The sequence below is a fragment of the Malurus melanocephalus genome, unplaced genomic scaffold (genome assembly GCF_030028575.1).
Source record: "Malurus melanocephalus ecotype Western Australia unplaced genomic scaffold, MMel_1.1 scaffold_734, whole genome shotgun sequence".
Lineage (NCBI taxonomy): Eukaryota > Metazoa > Chordata > Aves > Passeriformes > Maluridae > Malurus > Malurus melanocephalus.
The window spans coordinates 1-19,674 of NW_026623966.1; the positions used below are offsets into that span (position 1 = coordinate 1).

General features: G+C 37.7%; 1 protein-coding gene across 1 annotated transcript; it reads left to right on the forward strand.

Moving 5' to 3' along the window:
- Positions 1–2,187: 2,187 nt before the first annotated feature.
- LOC130584608 (DNA topoisomerase 2-beta-like) lies at positions 2,188–19,673 on the forward strand (the record flags this gene model as incomplete). The annotated part of the gene is made up of 18 exons (XM_057384692.1): positions 2,188–2,309; positions 3,090–3,238; positions 3,876–4,107; positions 5,498–5,632; positions 6,078–6,278; positions 7,917–8,112; positions 8,259–8,350; positions 9,489–9,644; positions 9,775–9,858; positions 10,708–10,905; positions 11,242–11,386; positions 12,619–12,777; positions 13,577–13,784; positions 14,288–14,367; positions 14,676–14,786; positions 17,964–18,080; positions 18,873–18,970; positions 19,183–19,673. Coding segments are annotated over 18 exons (2,645 nt in total), but the record flags the coding sequence as incomplete, so codon positions are not given.
- Position 19,674: the final 1 nt, after the last annotated feature.

Genomic DNA, 19,674 nt, shown 5'->3' on the forward strand with positions numbered 1-19,674 from the left:
TGAGAGAGACTATATCCTGTGCAAAGTGCTCTAGGATGATCCTGCCTGGGGAGGTTGGAGCAGATGAGCTGCTGTGGTCCCTTCCAAGTGCAATTCTGTGATTTATGTGCTAAGGAATTGCCATATTTCTTCTGTGAGGAAGCTTGAACTGCTGCTGTGCCTATTCCCTAGGCCCTGCAGGCGGCTTTGTTTCTGCTCAAACCATCAGAGAAAGCAAATCTTTTAAGTGCTTATAATAATTAAAATTCAAGCCAGCAGCTGAGTGCAGATGAAGATGCAAATGTTTTCTCCCTTCAGTCTTGCACCACAGGCAGTGCTCTAGTGTTTACTGACCTGTAATCTTGCTAGGCTCCTGTCAGTCAGGTTTACTAACCCTCCCCCTTGCGATAATGTGAACATTTAAAAGGAGCAGCTTACTATACTACAGCTTCATTTGTAAAACTCTCTGCAGGCAGCATGAGCAGGAATTCTGCCCATGTCATTGTCTGTATGCACAAGCTTATTGAGATGGGAAAAAAGGCCTTGGGACTTTGGGGAGAGGGCAAGTGCATTTATCTTCTCAGTACATTGCATAGTGGAGCTGGCCTGCCTTCTTGACACTAGAGACCTGTACCAAAATATTCATGCAGCAAGAGCCTTTTGTGTTTTGAATGAGAGACAGGGATAGTTCAGAGGGTAGGGGCAGTAGCTTCCTGGTAGTATGGATCCCCAGCTTTGATGCAGAATGAAACTGAGTTAGGTATGCAGATACATTCCTAGGGGGCCAAAGAATTTCAGTCTCTGTTTCAGCTTCTCCAAAATTAGTCCATCCCATGCCTGGGTACCAACAGAGCTGTATGTTTCCAGAGATCTTTGCTCCTTATAACATGCTGTACCCAGACTGCCTTCTCAGAAACAGCAGAATGATTTTGCTGAATCTTAAACTATGAACTTGCAGTACTCTGTTTCTACAGAAATGTAAGAAAATAAGAAGGGAACATAGCTATATGAATAGCTATTCATATATTTGTGTGTGTCTGTATATGTATGTAACATAATGTAGGTGTATATATAATATTACAAATATTATATATAATTCCTGAGTGTTTCTGCCAACTTTGGCTGTAATTCTGCATTCTGGGCATAGATAAGTGAATTTTTCAGCAGGTGTAGTGCTCTAGCAATGGATTTTGTCCTTTAGCATCATTAGGTGGTATAATATACCAGTCTGGTGGCAAATCTCAGAAAAAAAAACTTAAAAGGGGGAACATTTTGACTTACTCTTCACAGCTCCTAGTTACAATTCTTACTACTTGGTGATTCTCCTGTGTGAAGGAAATACTTTGTCTGTTATATTCAGTAGATTGCTGGTAGAAAACCATGATCTAGACACATTGTAGAAAAGTTTGGATATTATGCATTTAAATGAAAAGGAAGTTGAAGGCAGTCTTATTTTTTGTCTTCCTTCCAGCTTTTGCTCTTATCTGACCCAGTGTAGTAATGGTAATATTTAACAATATTTTAGTGTATTTCAGAAATGTATGTGAATTAAAACACCAAATAGCTCAATAAGCATGATCTAGAACTGGTTATCAAGTTCTAGATAATATCCAGGAAATACGATGCAATGCCTTCCACACAGGTGTTGTTCCTAAAATGTGCCTAAGCAATGAAAATTAACCAGAAGATCAGAGACTGGCTTCTTTCTTAAATCTTTAAAAGATCTAAAGGGGATAACCTTTCTTTTTTTTTTTTTTAATTTTATTGCCTATTTGAGAATTTCACACAAAAGTAATATTTCAGAATGCTGTGAAACACATGTAAGCTACAGTTACAGTTGTCATTGCTGAGTTTGTGCTGATATTCTTAGGAAAAGGTTTTTTGCTGAGTAGAATGGAAAGAATTCTTGACTTGTGGAAATTGTACATTTAGGATCATGTTGATGTTTACTAGAATGATTGGATGCTGTATAATTGGCTGAAAAGATTATGTTTCCACTTTCTTGGTAATTTTTTGAGTTTGGCAAAATATTTTCTATTGCTTTTTAAAAATTATGTATTATTTTGTTAATATTAGAGTGTGAATTTGCTTCTATTTAATGTTTAGACTTATTTTGAGAGATCAGAAATGATAATAAGGCAAAACAAGTTTATCACTTTAAAACATTTGCTTGTGTGCATGTTGAAAATGTGATGTTCTTCTTAACAGGTTTGAAACCAGGGCAACGCAAGGTTCTGTTCACTTGCTTTAAGAGAAATGACAAACGTGAAGTAAAGGTTGCTCAGCTGGCTGGTTCTGTGGCTGAAATGTCAGCTTATCACCATGGGGAGGTGAGTATGGAGGGTGGTGAAGTTGTGAGAATTTTAAGCCTATATAAAATATTAGAGAAATTTTTGTGGTATTAAAATTGCAAACATTCACTATAAGGCTACTCATCACAGATGTACCTTTAAAGAAAATGAACCGAAGAGTATGTAGCTTAATAAGAGTGTATTTCCTGTCTTTCCAAGTGTTTGTTACTTCAACAAGTAACTTTGCAGTGTTACTCCAAATATGTTGTGGATTGTGGCAAAATAGTAGATAAGTACCTAGGCAGCTTCTAGATTCTCAGATCATGGGAATATAGGAATTACGTACTAGGACAATTTTTGTCTGAAACAAGAAATACTGTATTTTAAGGAAAGAAGCAGAGACACTGTTGTTCAAAAACTTTATACAGTGTCAGAACAAAGGATATTTCTAGCTCCTGTTTTGTTTATATTTAGCTGAAATATTAGCAAATATTAACAGTGCCTCCATCCCTTCTCTTCTCCCTTTAGAAGCAATGGGTAGTGGTTTGTGTATGTAAGTGTGATCAGTTTGTGTCCCTTTTCTTCCCCCACAGAAGTGCTTTAGAAAAAATTGAGAAGCTCAGGGATTTTCATAAGCATAGAATATCTTTTCCCAGCCACCCTTGTAATAGGTGCAACAGTCTTTTCTCAGGGAGACTGCTTTAAAAAAAAATTAATTCAGGTTAGTCACACAATTTTGGGGCATTAAAAATAGATTTTACTGCCTGATTGGGTTAGACTGTCTCATACCTATTACTATGAATATGTATTTTCTTGCAGCAAGCATTAATGATGACTATCGTCAACTTGGCTCAGAACTTTGTGGGAAGTAACAATGTGAATCTGCTACAACCTATTGGCCAGTTTGGCACCAGGCTTCATGGTGGAAAGGATGCTGCCAGCCCTCGCTATATTTTCACCATGTTAAGGTGAACACAACTGTAAAGCTTAATGCATATTTTTAAATAGCCTTGTTATCAAACTCATCCTTAGACAACACTTCAATTTTTTTCTTTTCTTTTTCTTATCTTTTTTTTGTGTTGGGTGGAGAGAAATGGAGATGTATTGAAATCTTGTGATAGAGGTTCATATTTTGCTTTGGATCTCCAAGTGTGGGTGTGAACATCCCTAGCATTTGCAGAGACTGCTACTCATACAGTTAAGCAAGGAAATTCTGGATAATATAATAATTCAAGGAAATGTTTGGGCCCTGTGTTGCTTTATTACTGGGTGCCCCAGTGTCACATCGAGCTGTGTGTTTTGAAAGCTTCAAAGAGTATTTTTTGGATGTTAAATGTCACCAGTTGCTGTACCAGGTGTACCAGGTATATGAGTTGTGAAGGAAGCAAAAATCATCTATTATGAACACACTCTTCTACTGGGAAGACCTTCATTATCTGAGGAGACGTGTATGTTGGATTTTCAGCTTCAGAATGGCAAAGAGAAAGGAAGACATGAGAAAAATCTACAAATTGATCATATCTGGGCCCAAGGACTATTAAAGCAAAATGTTCTTTACTTGCTGGAGTTGAGATTAAATGGTTTTCTTTTTTTTTCTTTTCAAAGCCCTTTAGCAAGGCTACTTTTTCCATCGGTGGATGACAACTTGCTAAAATTTCTGTATGATGACAACCAACGTGTGGAGCCTGAGTGGTATATTCCCATCATTCCCATGGTCTTAGTAAATGGAGCTGAAGGAATTGGTACTGGATGGGCATGCAAACTTCCCAACTATGATACCAGAGAGATTGTAAACAATGTCAGACGAATGCTGGATGGCCTAGATCCCCACCCAATGGTAAAAATAATAGTATATGTTGATATTTTCTATGTTTGTACTTATGAAATTAATTCCCATCTCTTTAGAACTTCTTGATTATTGGAACATCTGAGTTGGTTTGTCCCATTAATTTTATGTAGAAGCTTTACTTGGCTGTTGGGATGAGGCTGGGGAAGTTTACCTGGAAGCAAAAACATTGCTATTTGTATTTTTTGCAGTTATTTTAAAGGACTCTTTGTTCAGTCTGCTGACTGTTACAAGTCTTACAGGGTAGTTGTGACAAGGCAGTATAGTAAGAAGTTGTATCACTCTCTTTTTGAAGATGCTTATGTGTCTTCAGCTAAACTTAGCATTTCTTCTCTCTTGTCTGAATTGTTTCATTTTATACATCTGTAAGCAGAGGGGAAGATAATGTTGCTGTTCAAGAAAATCAGCAGCCTCTAAACTGTATTTAGGTTCTGTTTATTCAAAATTTTAGAAATCATCCCAGAAGTGGAGTGAAACAGATTGGGCAGGAAGAATCCCTGTGTGAACCCATAATATCTGTGACCAAGAGATGAAATTCAGTTGATGTAACCTTAATTTTACAACTGATAAATATTGCTCTTTGGCTGTGTTTACCAAGTCATAAAAGCAGAAACATTTTTTCTTCTCTATTTGGATCACAGTTCACTGAGTGTGCACTGTCAGTTTTCATGACATAGTGACTTTCCTTTGGCAAATTCTTGGGAACAATCAGTTGTGTTTTTTTTTTTATAAGTTAATGCAATCAATTGCCATTCCTTTAGGACTCCTAGGCCTTCTGTGTAGTCTCACAGTCAATTGAAGCTCCCTGGTTGAAAGAGGCAATTCTGCCTCCGTCTACCTCATTTACGTGTGTTGGTATGTGCTTGTGTCCTCATGGTAATCTGGATAAGGAAATCGATCCTGTTAAAAATAATTCCTCAGCCTGTTAGGTATGGTTTAGCCTGGATGGGTTCCACTGTCTTTGCCAAACAGCACAACAATGGAAAAAAATTATTAAGGGAGGTAGCCCCACTTCAGTAAAGTTATTGTGAGACTGGGGTGTTAATCTGTTTTCTGTCATGCTTTGTGCCTAGAGTTTTCAAAACAGAGGAAAAAAAAAACCCAAAAGAATCAAAACAAAACTCCAGTACCTCACTGGGTTCAGCTGCATCTTCTTAACTATTTTTCTACTGTATGGGCAGTAGGATACTTAGTCCTGTCACTTGCATGTGTGTATTCTGTTTTTTTTTCTGTGGTATTTTTCCTACGACTTCAGATTTTCACAGGCATGAGAGTTTTATCGATGGTTAGTGCAATATACAGTGATAACTGTATGGAGTATGGGAAAAAAATATTTTCCTGACATTTACCATTACCACTTTGTTGGTTATTCCAATTTCAGCTCCCAAACTACAAAAACTTCAAAGGAACTATCCAGGAACTTGGTCAAAATCAGTATGTAGTGAGTGGTGAAATATTTGTGGTGGACAGGAACACAGTTGAGATTACAGAGCTTCCTGTAAGGACATGGACCCAGGTAAGGAAAAGTGAAATACATTTTAATGTAAACAAAACAAACAAAAAAAAATCCTTGTTAAATTATTTAATCCTTCATCTGCATGAATTTCTAACACAATTTCTGGTTATATGTGCATGGAAGGGAATATGGTTTCATTCTTCTGCTTGCTTTTGTAGAAAATGGTTTTCTATTTGTGTCATCACCTGTCCATATTAGAAAGAAAACCTGCTACTCCTGCTGAATTCAGAGTTAATCCACTTTACAGTAGCCTTTTCTGTCCTAGTTAGATGCCTCTTATATTTGTGCTAGTCTTGCCCTGCATTTTGCAGGTTATACTGGTTCTGTAAATTATAACTAGTATCAGATGTAATGCACAGAGCTTTGAAAGTTGGTGTTGTGCAATTGGTTTTTRGTTTTAAGGCATTTCAAGTGTTTCWGGTTTATGCTGCCCTATTTTTAACAGGTGTACAAAGAACAGGTTCTAGAACCTATGTTGAATGGGACTGAAAAAACTCCAGCATTAATTTCTGACTACAAGGAATACCACACTGATACAACTGTGAAATTTGTTGTGAAGATGACAGAAGAAAAACTTGCACAGGCAGAAGCTGCTGGATTGCACAAAGTCTTTAAGCTTCAAACAAGTCTTACTTGTAATTCTATGGTAACTTTTTCATGTTTGGCTATCAGAATCCCTACTGTTGCTTGTTGTAAACTCAAATGTTTTTTGTAGTATAGTTTGGTTCTTGTTATTGAACAGCGCCTTGTGTCTTTGAAATTGTTTAAATAGTAGAAAACTGTTATGTTGACCAATATTAAGTCAATGTGAATGAGCAAATCCATTTTAGTCCTGATGAGTCTTTCAAATAAGATAGGCCTGGGGTGGTCGCTTTCCTATAATTGAAAATTTCCTGTGCAGCTAACCAAAAGGTTAATATAAAGTAGATCATACAAATAACTTTCTGCCACATTATGATTAGATTTGAGTTTTAAACTTGAGACAAGTTACTTTTTCAAAAYTGCACTTTCTGCAGGACTATTGCTYCTCTAATAGGAGTTAAATGATCCAATGTTTCCACCAGCATAAATCCAGTTTTAGGTGGTAAAGTACAGCAAACCCTGTACTTAAGCTACTGAAGATGTAATAGTGCTGCAAATTGCTAAGAATATGAATAAATATTCTATTCCATCTGTTCTGAGGGGGATTTGAATGTAAGTTAATTTTGGCCAGAAGATTTCCAAACATCCTGTCTTTACAGATATTGGAAAAACAGGGGTTTTTTTTATGGCAGATGCTACTTTCAGATATTATCACAAAACACAAATATCATTAATGTTGCTATTGTTGTGTACATCAAAAGCTGTGTGAAAATAGGTTAACAGTAAGTTAAAGACCAAAAAATTGTAAGAGGAAACAGACCTTGCTCAACTAATTTTGTAGATTGTTCTTGAAAAGCAAATCTACCAAATCAGGATGATGGTGTTTTTCACACATTTAAGCAATTGCAGGAGCTACTGTGAGTATCTGTTGTCAGTTTTACGTTTCACAGATTACAAAATGTTTTGCAGTTGAATCCTGCTTTTCTGTCTGCTGAAATAAATCATAAGGGCTGCTTTCTGTACCTGTGTGGGAATTAATCTGCCCTAGAGTAAGCACCTTAAAAAGTTATGTGAACTGGCCATTGTCCCCCAACTCCCTAACAGATATTTTGGATGGGTGAATTACCCCCTAGAGGGGTTTATTTCTTTCAGTTGACCATGGAGGGCACCAAGGGTGACTAGTTCACCTATAAATGTCTAAACTGGAGATGTCAGAAGCCAGGCAGGATTGATTCCACCTATCAAGTAAAAATGATTTCTTACTTTTGCTTGAACTTGAAGGATGGTAGTTTTCACAGCTGAAAAGTGACAGATTTCACGGCTGAATTGAAAGATTATTAAGGATTATTAAGCTTTTCAACTGTTACATTAAATAATTGTGAATCATTAGTTGCTACTGAACTTGAGCTTTAATATGTAGATAAAATCAGTCGTTCAAGTGAATTCAGGCATATTTCTCTATATAGCTATCTTTTTGTTTGAATGTGCTACCGTAAATCTCATCCTAAATCTACTTATGAATAAAAATTGAGTCATCCAGCTCTGTGCTGTGCAGCTCCACAGTGAGGTTTGAATCCACACCCCTCAAAATGCCACTTTTTGTACAGTGCATTTGTATGTGCAGTAGAAACAAACACTCACACAAAGACTAACAAAGTTTGAGTTCTGCAGCCTCTCTCAAAGTATTCAATGTATTTTATAGGTGCTGTTTGATCACATGGGGTGCTTAAAGAAGTATGAAACCGTGCAGGACATCCTGAAGGAGTTCTTTGATCTGCGGTTGCATTACTACAGCCTGCGCAAGGAGTGGCTCGTGGGAATGCTGGGTGCAGAGTCCACCAAGCTCAACAACCAGGCTCGCTTCATCCTGGAGAAGATACAAGGAAAAATTACCATTGGTGAGTAAATACAAGTTAGAATTGCTAACAGTCTGTAAATTATTCAAGTATGGTAGACAATACTTGCATGCAAGGAATTTATTCTCATTACATTGATTTTCCTTCTTTTTTTTTTCCCCTGCTCTGTGTTTTCATGTGTCTTGTAGAGAACAGATCAAAAAGAGATTTGATTCAGATGTTGGTCCAGAGAGGTTATGAATCTGATCCAGTAAAAGCCTGGAAAGAAGCACAGGAAAAGGTAATAATCTAGATATAGTTGGTGTTGTTACAGTTATCAATGACACTACTTATTTTCTGATAGTCTAAATTTATAACACACACAGCACTTTAAAAACATTATTCATTACTTCTTATTGGCTTCCATAAAAAAAAAATAAACTTACACAAAAATATAGTCACATAATATTGGTATTGTATGTGGATAATTTTAGAAGAAAACTAGACAATACAAGTCTGAAAAATGAGATTGCAGGGGACTGGATTTCATAATGTACCCAAATAAAAACTGGCAACTTGATTTCTGATTGGCTGATACAGGAAATGCTGCATCAGTTACCCCAGACATACAACTAATTACTAAATGTAATTATTTCTATATAATTTACTGTTTTTTCTGTAAAGAAACATGGATATTATACAGCTATGACTTTTAAATTAATTTTTGGAAATTTGACCTTGACCTTGACCTATATTTATTTCTGCATTTTTTAAAACTGAGCAGTTTTTATTGTTCCGAAAAAGAGATGTGACAAGTTTAACTTCAAAATTACATCCCCATTACTATGGGAAGATGGAACTGTGTTGAAAAGCAGCTTCAGATTTCAGTCAGCCATCCCTTTTCTGTGTCTATGTCCTTGCTTTAGATATTTGTTTTCTTTTCACATGTTTTGTATTTTCAATACTGTATTTTAACTCTATGCAATGAGTTGTATTTTATAACAAGGCTATTATTATGAGAAATTTTGATTTATTTCCAAACCTCAGTTTGTATGATTGGGGCTTTGATGCCAGCTCTTACCAAAGGACTGTGCTCATTTTCTAAAGGAGCAGGAATGAATGTCCAAAGGGCAAAGGTCCCAGCCCTGTGACACAGGTGGGACAGCATCAATATCTGCAGCCAGCAGCACATGGGGCATGTGGCTCTAGCACCAGGGTCCATTTGTTTTCTTACATCAAAATGATTAAATAATCCAGCTGTAGAAGGTCACAGGAACACGGCCTTTTGGAAAGGTCCAAAAATGCTCAGGTTATTGAATCTGTGAGGGCACATCTTACTGCTCTGTGATGGTGCTGTGGAGCAGAGTTACAGTGCACAGAGCACTGTAACTTTTAATTAAAGATCACTGACACTTTTCCTTGTGAATGTTTCGCCTCAGGCGGCAGAAGAGGAGGACTCACAGAATGCAAATGACGACGCTTCCTCTGCTTCTGGGGCAACCTCTGGCCCTGACTTCAACTACATCTTAAACATGTCCCTGTGGTCACTGACAAAAGAGAAAGTGGAAGAGTTGATTAAGCAGAGAGATTCCAAGGTTGGTCACCATGGAAGGCTTGTYCTGAAATGATACAGTAATGGATGCTGTGCCTAATGGGAATGCTCAGTTTTCAATGGCATTTGCTGTACTTGTAACTCACATTCTCTATGCCAATTTGATGTTCTAGGAGAGAGAACTAAATGACCTTAAAAGGAAATCTCCTTCAGATCTCTGGAAAGAAGATCTAGCGGCCTTTGTTGAAGAGCTTGAAGTATGTTTTACTTTACATATGTTTCTAAAACAATGAAATTCAATGGAAATCAAAAAATGAAATCCAATTTAATGAAATTAATTTCACTAAAAGAACTAACTAATAAAATTATTAAAATTTAAGAAAAATAATTTTAAAATGCTACATTTGAATCAAAATAATTTCGAAATACAATGGTAACTGCGAAAGCAATATTGGATATTTGTGTTCCTGGTAGTGTTTCGCAGGGGTTGTCTCTTGCATCTATCCAGTTTAATGTTTTTTTCCAAGACAGTGATGTTAAAAGAAAAATCACCAGGAGAGAGTTTGTTCTCAAGTGACAAAAACCTGGGAGTAGTAACTGGTAATGGTAATAATTAGTGTGTAGATCATAAATACTGTATGAGGGGACCTTAGTTTGTCTCATCAGTAATTTTGAAAAAAGATAAAGTGCTATTGGTGAAGAACATGCTGAACCTCAGTTTTCCATGTTGTCTGAAAAGGGCTGGTGCAATCTTTTGAAGTGACACACTTCAAATGCTAAAATAATGGAGGTTTACAACAGTACCAGACCTATTTTTGCAAAGTAGAAACTTGATAGGAGAAAAATTTTTCAGTCTAACAGTGTTCAAAAGCTTGTGTTTATTTATCCTTGAATAGAAGTGTCATTCTTAACTCTACCAGGTAATGAATTTACCAAGATTAAGTGGTCAGTGTTCCAGAACTGAAAAGTGTGTTCCAATTCAAGTGAGAACTAAAAGGGGAGCCTTACACTCTATGTAAAAAAAAGGGCTGAATCTTAAATAATCATCACTTTGTCCTCATTAAAAAATAATGTGTTTCCCCCTCCTGCCTCCCCTTGTTTGTTAGAAAGTAGAAGCACAGGAGAGGGAAGATGTTCTGGCTGGCATGGTTGGCAAACCAATAAAAGGCAAAGTTGGTAAACCCAAGATGAAGAAACTCCAGCTGGAAGAGACCATGCCATCACCATTTGGCAGAAGAATAGTCCCACAGATTACATCTGCCATGAAAGCTGATGCCAGCAGGAAACTGCTGAAAAAGAAAAAGGTAAACCAAAATGACTGCTACAGTTAAATTATTTATTATTTAGCTGGGGTATTTTAATGCTCCTGTAGCATAAATCCAAATCACCAGATCATCATGGGTGCTGTATTTGTGCTGTTTTGCTGACCTAATGCATAGAAATTTGGACCGGATTTCTTTCACATTTGCAAGCCTCTTGTGGCTGCTTATTGTTCAGGTGTTTTTATTGAGATAATTCTTTCCAAGACTATTCAACAAATGTCAGTATATTAGTCTACATTCGTTAATTACTGTCTACAAAACTATTGGGGTTCAATCATGAGATGCAAAGGTGTAATTTATTTTATTTTGTAATTTTAGGGTGAAACTGATTCTCTAGCAATAAAAATGGAATTTGATGAAGAGTTTGGTGGTGTGCCAGCTGAGGGTGGTGGGGATGACTCGCTGAATGCATCAGCTGCAGCAGCTAAAACCCCTAAACCTAAGAGAGAGAAGAAGGAGCCTGGTAAGATCCTTGCATAGCCATAATTAACCTTAGTTGTGTACACTTATTGAGCATAAAATGCATTTTAAATACAGAGTGAGAAGGGAAATACAGCGCAATAATCACTATTTCATCTGTTTTTCTTCCCTAAAATGAGGTGTGGAAGTATTTGAAAACACTCTGCTGAAATTTCTTTGTGTAAGAGGCTTTCCTTAGGCTGGTGTATTTTCTATATTCGATTTTTTTTTTTGGGGGGGGTGGGCTAAATCTTAGAATTTGTGAATAGAAAAATTGTTATTTTTACATAATGAAACTAATTCTGTGCAAGCAGAAATGTCTCTCAGAAATGCWCTCTGACATTGAAGGACAGGGCACTCACCTTCAGCCCCTCAGTCTGAGTAATGGTATAGATTGTAGAATGTGATTAAATAAATGTATTGACATATTCAGTCATTGTAACTTTTAAAAAGTTATGGGTACCACGGCTTGGCAGATGACCAACGTTCACTTTCCCATTTCCTCTGCAGGTGGGAATTTRTTATTGCTGTTTGAGAAATACATAGTAACAGGGAGGCAGCAGCACAAAGGGAAAGCTAGAGACAGAAGAGAAGGTTTCAGGGGTTTTATTTTTTTTTAAAGAGGAGTAAAGTGTGATTACACAAATAATTCTTCTGAGGTAAGATYTGGTTCTAATTGTTCAGGGGATTATCCAGCCTGGATAGATTAACTGAGTGCAGTTATGACTGACTTGTCTACGTGCAGCTCAAATCTCCCCCAGCCAACGTTGAGCTGGAGCAAATTAGCCCAGCCTGACCTGAGTTTGCCCTACAATKGACTGACCACATTTTTTACCCCCCCACAATAGGATATCCTTTGCTTCCCATGTTTGTTGTGTTTTTTCCAATAATTGTTTCTGATCACGTTCCCTGAATAACGGAAAACTGCGGATTCTTTTCCTGGAAAACTAGTAGCCTTTAAAGAAATGCAAGYTTGATGGCAAAGGAGATAAAACCTCAAATTAGAGACTTTATGTCTTTCAGTCCTGAAACAAATTTCTTTGGCAGCAGCCAGTCAGGTTCTGTGTGAAATAATTTCATGTTMAATCTTCCTTCAGGGAGAAGAAGRAAATTTACAATKTTTAAAGGAGAACTTTTTAAAAATTAAATTTATGCTAAATTTGTGCATCATAAACAATTAGAAACAATGAAAATATGTTTTACCCTGTCTGTAGTAAATGCTTTTACTTTTGGCAGGTGCTAGGGTAAGAAGAACACCATCCTCTACAAAACCCAGTGCAAAAAAAGTGAAGAAACGAAACCCATGGTCAGATGATGAATCCAAGTCTGAAAGTGATTTAGAAGAGAATGAGCCCGTGATTATTCCRAGAGATTCTCTGCTTAGGAGAGCTGCAGGTACCCAAGATTTTGTGAATTGTGTGTTGTGACTGAAAGTTTCAACTGTAAACCTACATTTTCCTTTGACCATAGCTTTCCTTTAGGACTTTATTTCCTACAGATAGCTTGCATTACATTTTCTTTACTGTGCAGTTATTGAAAATACTCTTAATGTCAAGAACAGGAACTTAAAGGCTGATTTGAAAGATTTCATAACTTATACCAGAATTTTTTTTTCCCTGTTCTAAATACTAGGTAGAAATTACTTACCAAACTAGTGAATTATGCAAGAAACAGACAAGATAATATTATTAAAAACAAAAAAAATTACTCTAATGTAATTCTGCTGTCAAAACAGCAAATAAAAAAATTGTCAAAAAAAAATCTGAACACTTCACAAGCACCAAGACTGAAAGTTTGGAAAATGTATAAACATTTTATGGTTTAAAAAAGCCCCCASAGTATTTCTGGAAAATTAAGAAGAATGTTCCTAATTTTGGTCAATTCAGGGAAACCTCAATTTGAGRTGAAGCATTCTCATTACTGAAAAGTATTGGTGCCTATTGTCTCCATAATGCCCTTAGCTGAAGGTGTCTGATCAGGCCACAAGAGGTGTTGGATGTCTGCGAACATCTAAATTATTCTTTATTCTTTTCAGCCCTTTATTCTTTGTTTATTTGTTTTGTTTCAAGCTGAAGCAGATTTGTTGTCCACCAGTCTTTTGTCTTGTGTACTGACTTCCAATTTGATTTATTCAAGTATCTGTTATGTAACATAAACAACTGTTCTGAAAYGTGTGCCTGTGTGATTTTCTCAGCTGAGAGGCCCAAGTACACTTTTGACTTCTCRGAAGAAGAAGATGATGCAGATGATGATGATGATGCCAACAATAACAACGATTTGGATGAGCTCAAAGTAAAAGCCTCTCCTGTTACCAATGACAGAGAGGATGAGTTTGTTCCCTCAGACAGTTTAGAAAAAGATGAGTATGACTTCTCCCCAGCCAAATCAAAGCCATCTCCAGAGTAAGTGCTGTAACTCAGCAGGGTTCCTTCATTAATAATTTTTTCAATGCAGAAAATGTCTGAACAAAACTGAAAAATAATCTACTCTACATATACCGTGAAAAATAAAATGTGGAGGAATTAAGGCGTATGTTATCCTAGCCTTGCAGCTGACTTATGCAGGGGTGACTCGTGATTTAAAAAAATAATATAATAATATATAAAAATAGTTACTATGCACTGTCTGTAATGTCATCTGTTAAACTACTTTTTTAAAGAGTCTTTATTTTCTGTCTTGTGCAGTCTAGTACAGAGAACTGTTGCAAAAAATGTAATTCTGTTTATTTTAAATGCCTGAAATACTTGACTGGATGTCAGTTTTAGGGGTTTGACTGCTGCAAGCAGATTTAAAAATGCTGGAATCATCAAAATAGAATTTAGATCTTATGGATATTATGATGTCCATATACTTCAGTATGTACTAAATGTAACTCAAATAATTCCCTTTTTTTGTTTGTAAGCAGAAAAACATCTCAAGCCAAGAAAAATCAAGATTTTGGGAACATCTTCTCTTTTCCATCTTACTCACAGAAGACGGATGATGGTGAGCTTGTTTTCACAGTTCTGTTTAATTTTTGTAGCAACTATTAATGGAATATATTAGGGAGTGGTACCCAGAAATGTCACACAGTAGTAGTTATAGGAGAAGGATGTCCACATTTATGAAGGGGAAGAGTGCAGGAAGTTCTGATCTTTAGAGGAATAAAGCTTGTATTWTAAGTGAGGAAGTCATAGTACATCCATAGCTGTGTTTTCACAAGCACTTATTTCAGATTTTTACTGTAATTAGTATTGATGTAATTCATATATGCAGTGAATGAACCTTATTCTAAACTTACTCTGTGATTGTAGATACAACAAAATTGGACAGTGATGATGAGGATTCTGCTCCTGTTTTCTCGTCATCTTTTGCCCCAAAACAAACGGAGAAAATTCCAAGTAAAACAGTAGCTGCTAAAAAGGGTATGTATAGAATTGGCCTGGAAGCCAATCCTTTTCTTTAAAAGTCTTCTTCACCTTTGCATTCTCTCTTCAGGCTTCAAAGTGGGAACTGCTTTCATTTATTTTGGACGCAATGAAATTCAGCAATAGGGTGTGAACCTTCTCCAGCTCCTTARTAATATTAATTTGTTTCTTTCCTCTGGCTACTTTGTAGTGTCAAAAGTTTAAACCTTCCACGTGGAGGTGGTGTTCGGCCTCCTGTTTAACTAATGGGAGGTTTTTAGCTTCAGGGAGTAARTAGAGTGGAACATGACACCAGGAGGTGTGGAATATCCATGACTTGGGTCAGTGGGAGGCAGCTGTCCTGAGTGTGTGCCCTCGCAGCTCCTTGTGCACCCCCAGCCCCCTTTTGGGGTGAGAAGCAGAAAAGGCCTTGATTCTGTGTCAGCAGCAGCTGTATTGTCAACACTGTCTCCAGCCCAAATACAAACCAGCCTCCTCTGAAGAAAATTAACTCTGTACCTACCAAAATTAGCACAGAAGGCTATCACTTTTTCCTCTTGAAACAGAGGATGAGAGACTCTCCTGACACTTCAGAGGTACACATTCTTTCAGTTATTAGTCAGCTTTTAGAACTGGCATCTTGCAGCATTTTTTCCGTGTGATACTGTGGTCTTTGCTTTTTAAAACTTCTTTCAACCAACTTGCAGCTGAACTTAAAATATTAATTCTTGTGAAAAAAGGTACCTCAAGGAAATTTTGCAAGTGAGCAGCCAATTGCWCTAGTTAATTTACTCTCTTAAAAATGAGAAAGAAAACATCTTGTGTTCTTGCACCAGTGAGCTGCAGCATCTTTTCATCCTTTCCCCCATTGCCTCTCTATTTCTAATYTATTTCTTGATGCATTGTGTCTAATCTAATTTGCTAACAGTTCAAATCAGTGAATRCCTCAATACTTCTCAAACACTTCCAGTTATTGGTACAGTTCTCTAGTACAGTAAATAAAGATGGTTTACAGAAATAGCTGATCCCTAATAGAGTAATCTTTTATATTAAAATTCTGAACTGCAGTAAATGCAAGAGAGAACTGTGTATGCTGTAGCCTGGCATGGATGCAGTTTAAAATTGTCTTTCTCCCTCTCTGTTTTTTGACCGTCTGGATGTGATGAGTTGTCATTAACCTAACTTGAAACCTTACAGTTGTGATCTGCTTCTGAGTTTCTGATTAACCTTTGCACTCTCAAAATAGATACAAGCAGGCTCTCTTTCAAGCAAGAGTTAAATTTTTGCCTTCAGAGAAGCCTTAGGTACAGTCTCCCTCTCAGGGCAGAGCACCATGACAGGTTGCTCTCACCAGTTTTCATCTCTTCTCTTCTGTCCAGATCAGACATGAGCACAGTTTCATGATCCCAGTTGGACAGTCCAGTGCTAACCCAGCAGGTTTAGTTCACTGGTCATCTGGTGTCCTTTTCATAGTCTCTTTGATTCTAAGTCCATCTTGATGGACTTGGCAGCAGCCCCTGAGACCTCATTTTCTGGTGGTGTAATATTCCATCCACTCCCCCTCACCCTGGGAGCGTTCATTGTGCGTGGCTGAAACGATTGCTCCAGGACTGTTTGATTTTCTGACTTCAGACTCCCATCAGTTTGGGATGAAATCTCTTGACCTCTGGTTATCACTGCAGAGGATCAAGAGACAGCTGAACTTTTCCATGACTGTTTGAGCTGTCTGTGGTTCTAGGGCTTTATAGCAAGCCTAAGGGAAAGCTGACAAGCAGCCTTAACTGTGACGAGAAGCAGCTCTTCACCTTGAGCAGCTCAGCTGCTGAGATTCTAGCAGTGAGAGTACTCTCTGCATCCCTGCAGGACTGAACCTGGACTTCCTACCAAAAACTTGGGCTTCTTGAGAGCCTGTGCACATTGACTGTGYTGCAGACTCTGTTTCCTGTCGTGCTACCTAGCAGAGAGCTTGGCTGAGCTGGTTTGCCATCGAGTTGCTGTCCAGAGATCCTTCACATTTGTGCAGGCATTAGGGGTGTAATTTAAGGTTGTGGTTGAGAATCCCCTTATGTTTAGTGCAGAGGGAAGTGAGTGTTCTGGACACTATTCCTTTAGCCACCAGTAACAACTGAGAGGTTTGCTGTCCCTTGCACTTGGTGTTTGCAGGCAGATATCACAAGAGTTCCCCAGTGGTAACAGGCTCTGTTTCAAGTGGAGAATAAATCCAGTGGCAGTGGCAGTGTCACCTCTCTGTCTGCATTGACTGGTACCACTCTGCATTGAGTGGTAGCAGTTCAAGGCATCATAGCCAGAAAGCTTGTGGAGATGCTCTCCCATTTTCCAAACACATTGGCCTAGTGATCCCATAAATGGAATCTGAGTTCTCACAAATGTCCCATTCCTGGGATCTGGAGTGTTTGCACCCGTGCCTGTTTGATGTATTTGTGGCCATTAGAGGGAAGGCCAGGTGTGTATCTGAGCTTTCTGCAAGACTGACTCRTCTGTAAGCCTATAGAACACATTATCTGATGATCTTAAAGGTCTTTTCAAACCTAAATAATTCTGTGGTTCTATCCCTTGACACCCACACTGTGAACATTCCAATGAACATCTTCTAAAGACAGCCAGACTGGTTGTGTAGCACTGACTGAAATTCTCTAGGAGATGCACAATGTCCCCTTGCTCTCCTTTCTGCTTTTTTTCTTAAGTTTCTTTTCACTGAGATTGACAGAAAGCAGTGCCACAGAGACACATGCATTGCCTCYCAAACTCCTGCAGTAATCCTGGGAAAAGCTGTCCTGCAGTCTTACCCTGGTGAAGGCAAAAATGTCACAAGAAGCTCTATTTTTAAACACTGTAATGTATCCAGACATATTCAAAGTATCCAACCTGGGGAACTGTTGTTGCTGCTTTAGCTACTAGTAACCTGTTTCACACTCAAAAAGATGAAACAGTTTTCACTTAAGGACGCTGGAATTTACTTGAGTGCAGAAGTCCATTTCAGAGCACATCACAGCAAACCTGTTTGTTCCACACAGTTGTTGTATAAAATCTGAATTATGTTTTCCCCAAGTGCAGAAATCACTCATCTTGTTTTAATGTCTGCCATTTATGCTGTAATTGGACTATCTAATACAACTCACTATGTCCAGCCAGTATGTGAATTTAACATATTCAGTGTCTCTTAACTTCCAACAGCAAAACTAGATGGGCCCCCTAAGCCTAAAAGAGCTCCCAAGGCCAAGAAGGTGGAAACTGTGAACTCTGATTCAGATTCAGAATTCGGCATTCCAAAGAAGACGGCAGCACCCAAAGGTAGGAGCTGCACCTGGGCTCTCTGGAGCACAGGGCTCACAATTATTAGAAAACTAATTGGAATTATTAGAATTATTAGTACATTAATCCCTGGTAGACTACTCAGCCATGAGCCTTTCCTGTGACAAATATATTGTACTGAATTCTTGGCAAACAATGTGTGAACTTTTTATCTGACCCTCACTGTTGAGAATGCATTTAATAGCTCCCACCCAACACACACCCTCTTCCATTCTACTGGATACTTCTTGTTTTCTTTCTTCAGCTTTTTCCAAACAGTAAAATTCTGGTAGTAATTGTACTAAGTTGCAATTTCTGGGTTTTTAAACATTTTCTTTGGTATCCCAGTTCTCTGAGTCCTCACAACACAGCACAGCAGTGTAACTGGAGGAGTCTGTAAAGCATGTGCCAGTGTCGATGGTTGAGGTTAACAGTGAATTTACTGAATAGTAAAGGTGAATTAATGCTGTGTAATCAGTGCAGAAGGTCAYCAAGGACTTGTAGTTCTTCAGCAGTGTAGAAGTTATCTGATCCCATGAAGTTTGTCCCTGTCTTGAGCTGACAGCTTGAGCTGACAGGGTGAATGATGATTGTGAAGATTGTGGGGAAAATAAAAAATACTGTATTGTACTGCTGTTGTGAAGAAGCTTGAGTGGTGAACTGGGTTTGAACTTAACATGTAGACATGCCAAAGTAATTTCACTAGGGGCTTTTTTCAGTTTGATGAAGTCTGGAGTTTATTTAAAAAAAAAAAAAAACCAAAACAAAGTTAACTTGTAATTTCTTACCTAGGAAAAGGCAGAGGGGCAAAGAAAAGGAAAGCATCTGGTTCAGAAAATGAAGGTGAYTACAACCCGGGGAAGAAAACACCCAAGTCCACACCAAGCAAGGTCAGKGCCAGTTGTGCTCTCTTCTCCTTGTAAAAAGAACCTCATGGATTACTTTATRTAAAAGTAAAATTCTTATCATAACATGCTAATATGCTAATGGAGGCTGAGGTGTCATCAGAAATCAGATACTAGAGAAGTTTTCTTGAATTCTGAATATTGAAATGGGAAAACATATAAACCATCACAACTAATTTGTGTTTTCTTTTCTAAAGAAATCCAAGAAGGCYGCTTTTGACCAGGATTCTGATGTGGAAATCTTCCAGTCAGGCTTTGCATCTGAAACTGCCCCAAAGCCACGGACAGGCCGGGCTAGAAAAGAAGTTAAATATTTTGCAGAGTCTGATGAAGATGATGATTTTGATATGTTTAATTAAGTGCCCAAAGAGCACAAAAATGTTTTCCAACAAGTATCTTGTGTTGTCCTTTTGTCCCCTCTGTCGCAAACTTTTGTACATTTGACTTATTTTATGTGATAATGTAATTGATGGTTTTTATTATTGTGTGTAGGCATTTTAACATTTTGTTCTTACACCTACAGTTTTATGCTCTTTTTTACTCATTGAAATGTCATGTATTTGTCTGACTGGCTTGTAGAGATGTTCTAGGCAGCTGTGCTAAAGCACATTTTAATTGTCATGGTTGCAGACAGCAAACCTGCTTTTTGAAATGAAGTTTAAACATTAAAAAATGGAAAACTACTCTGT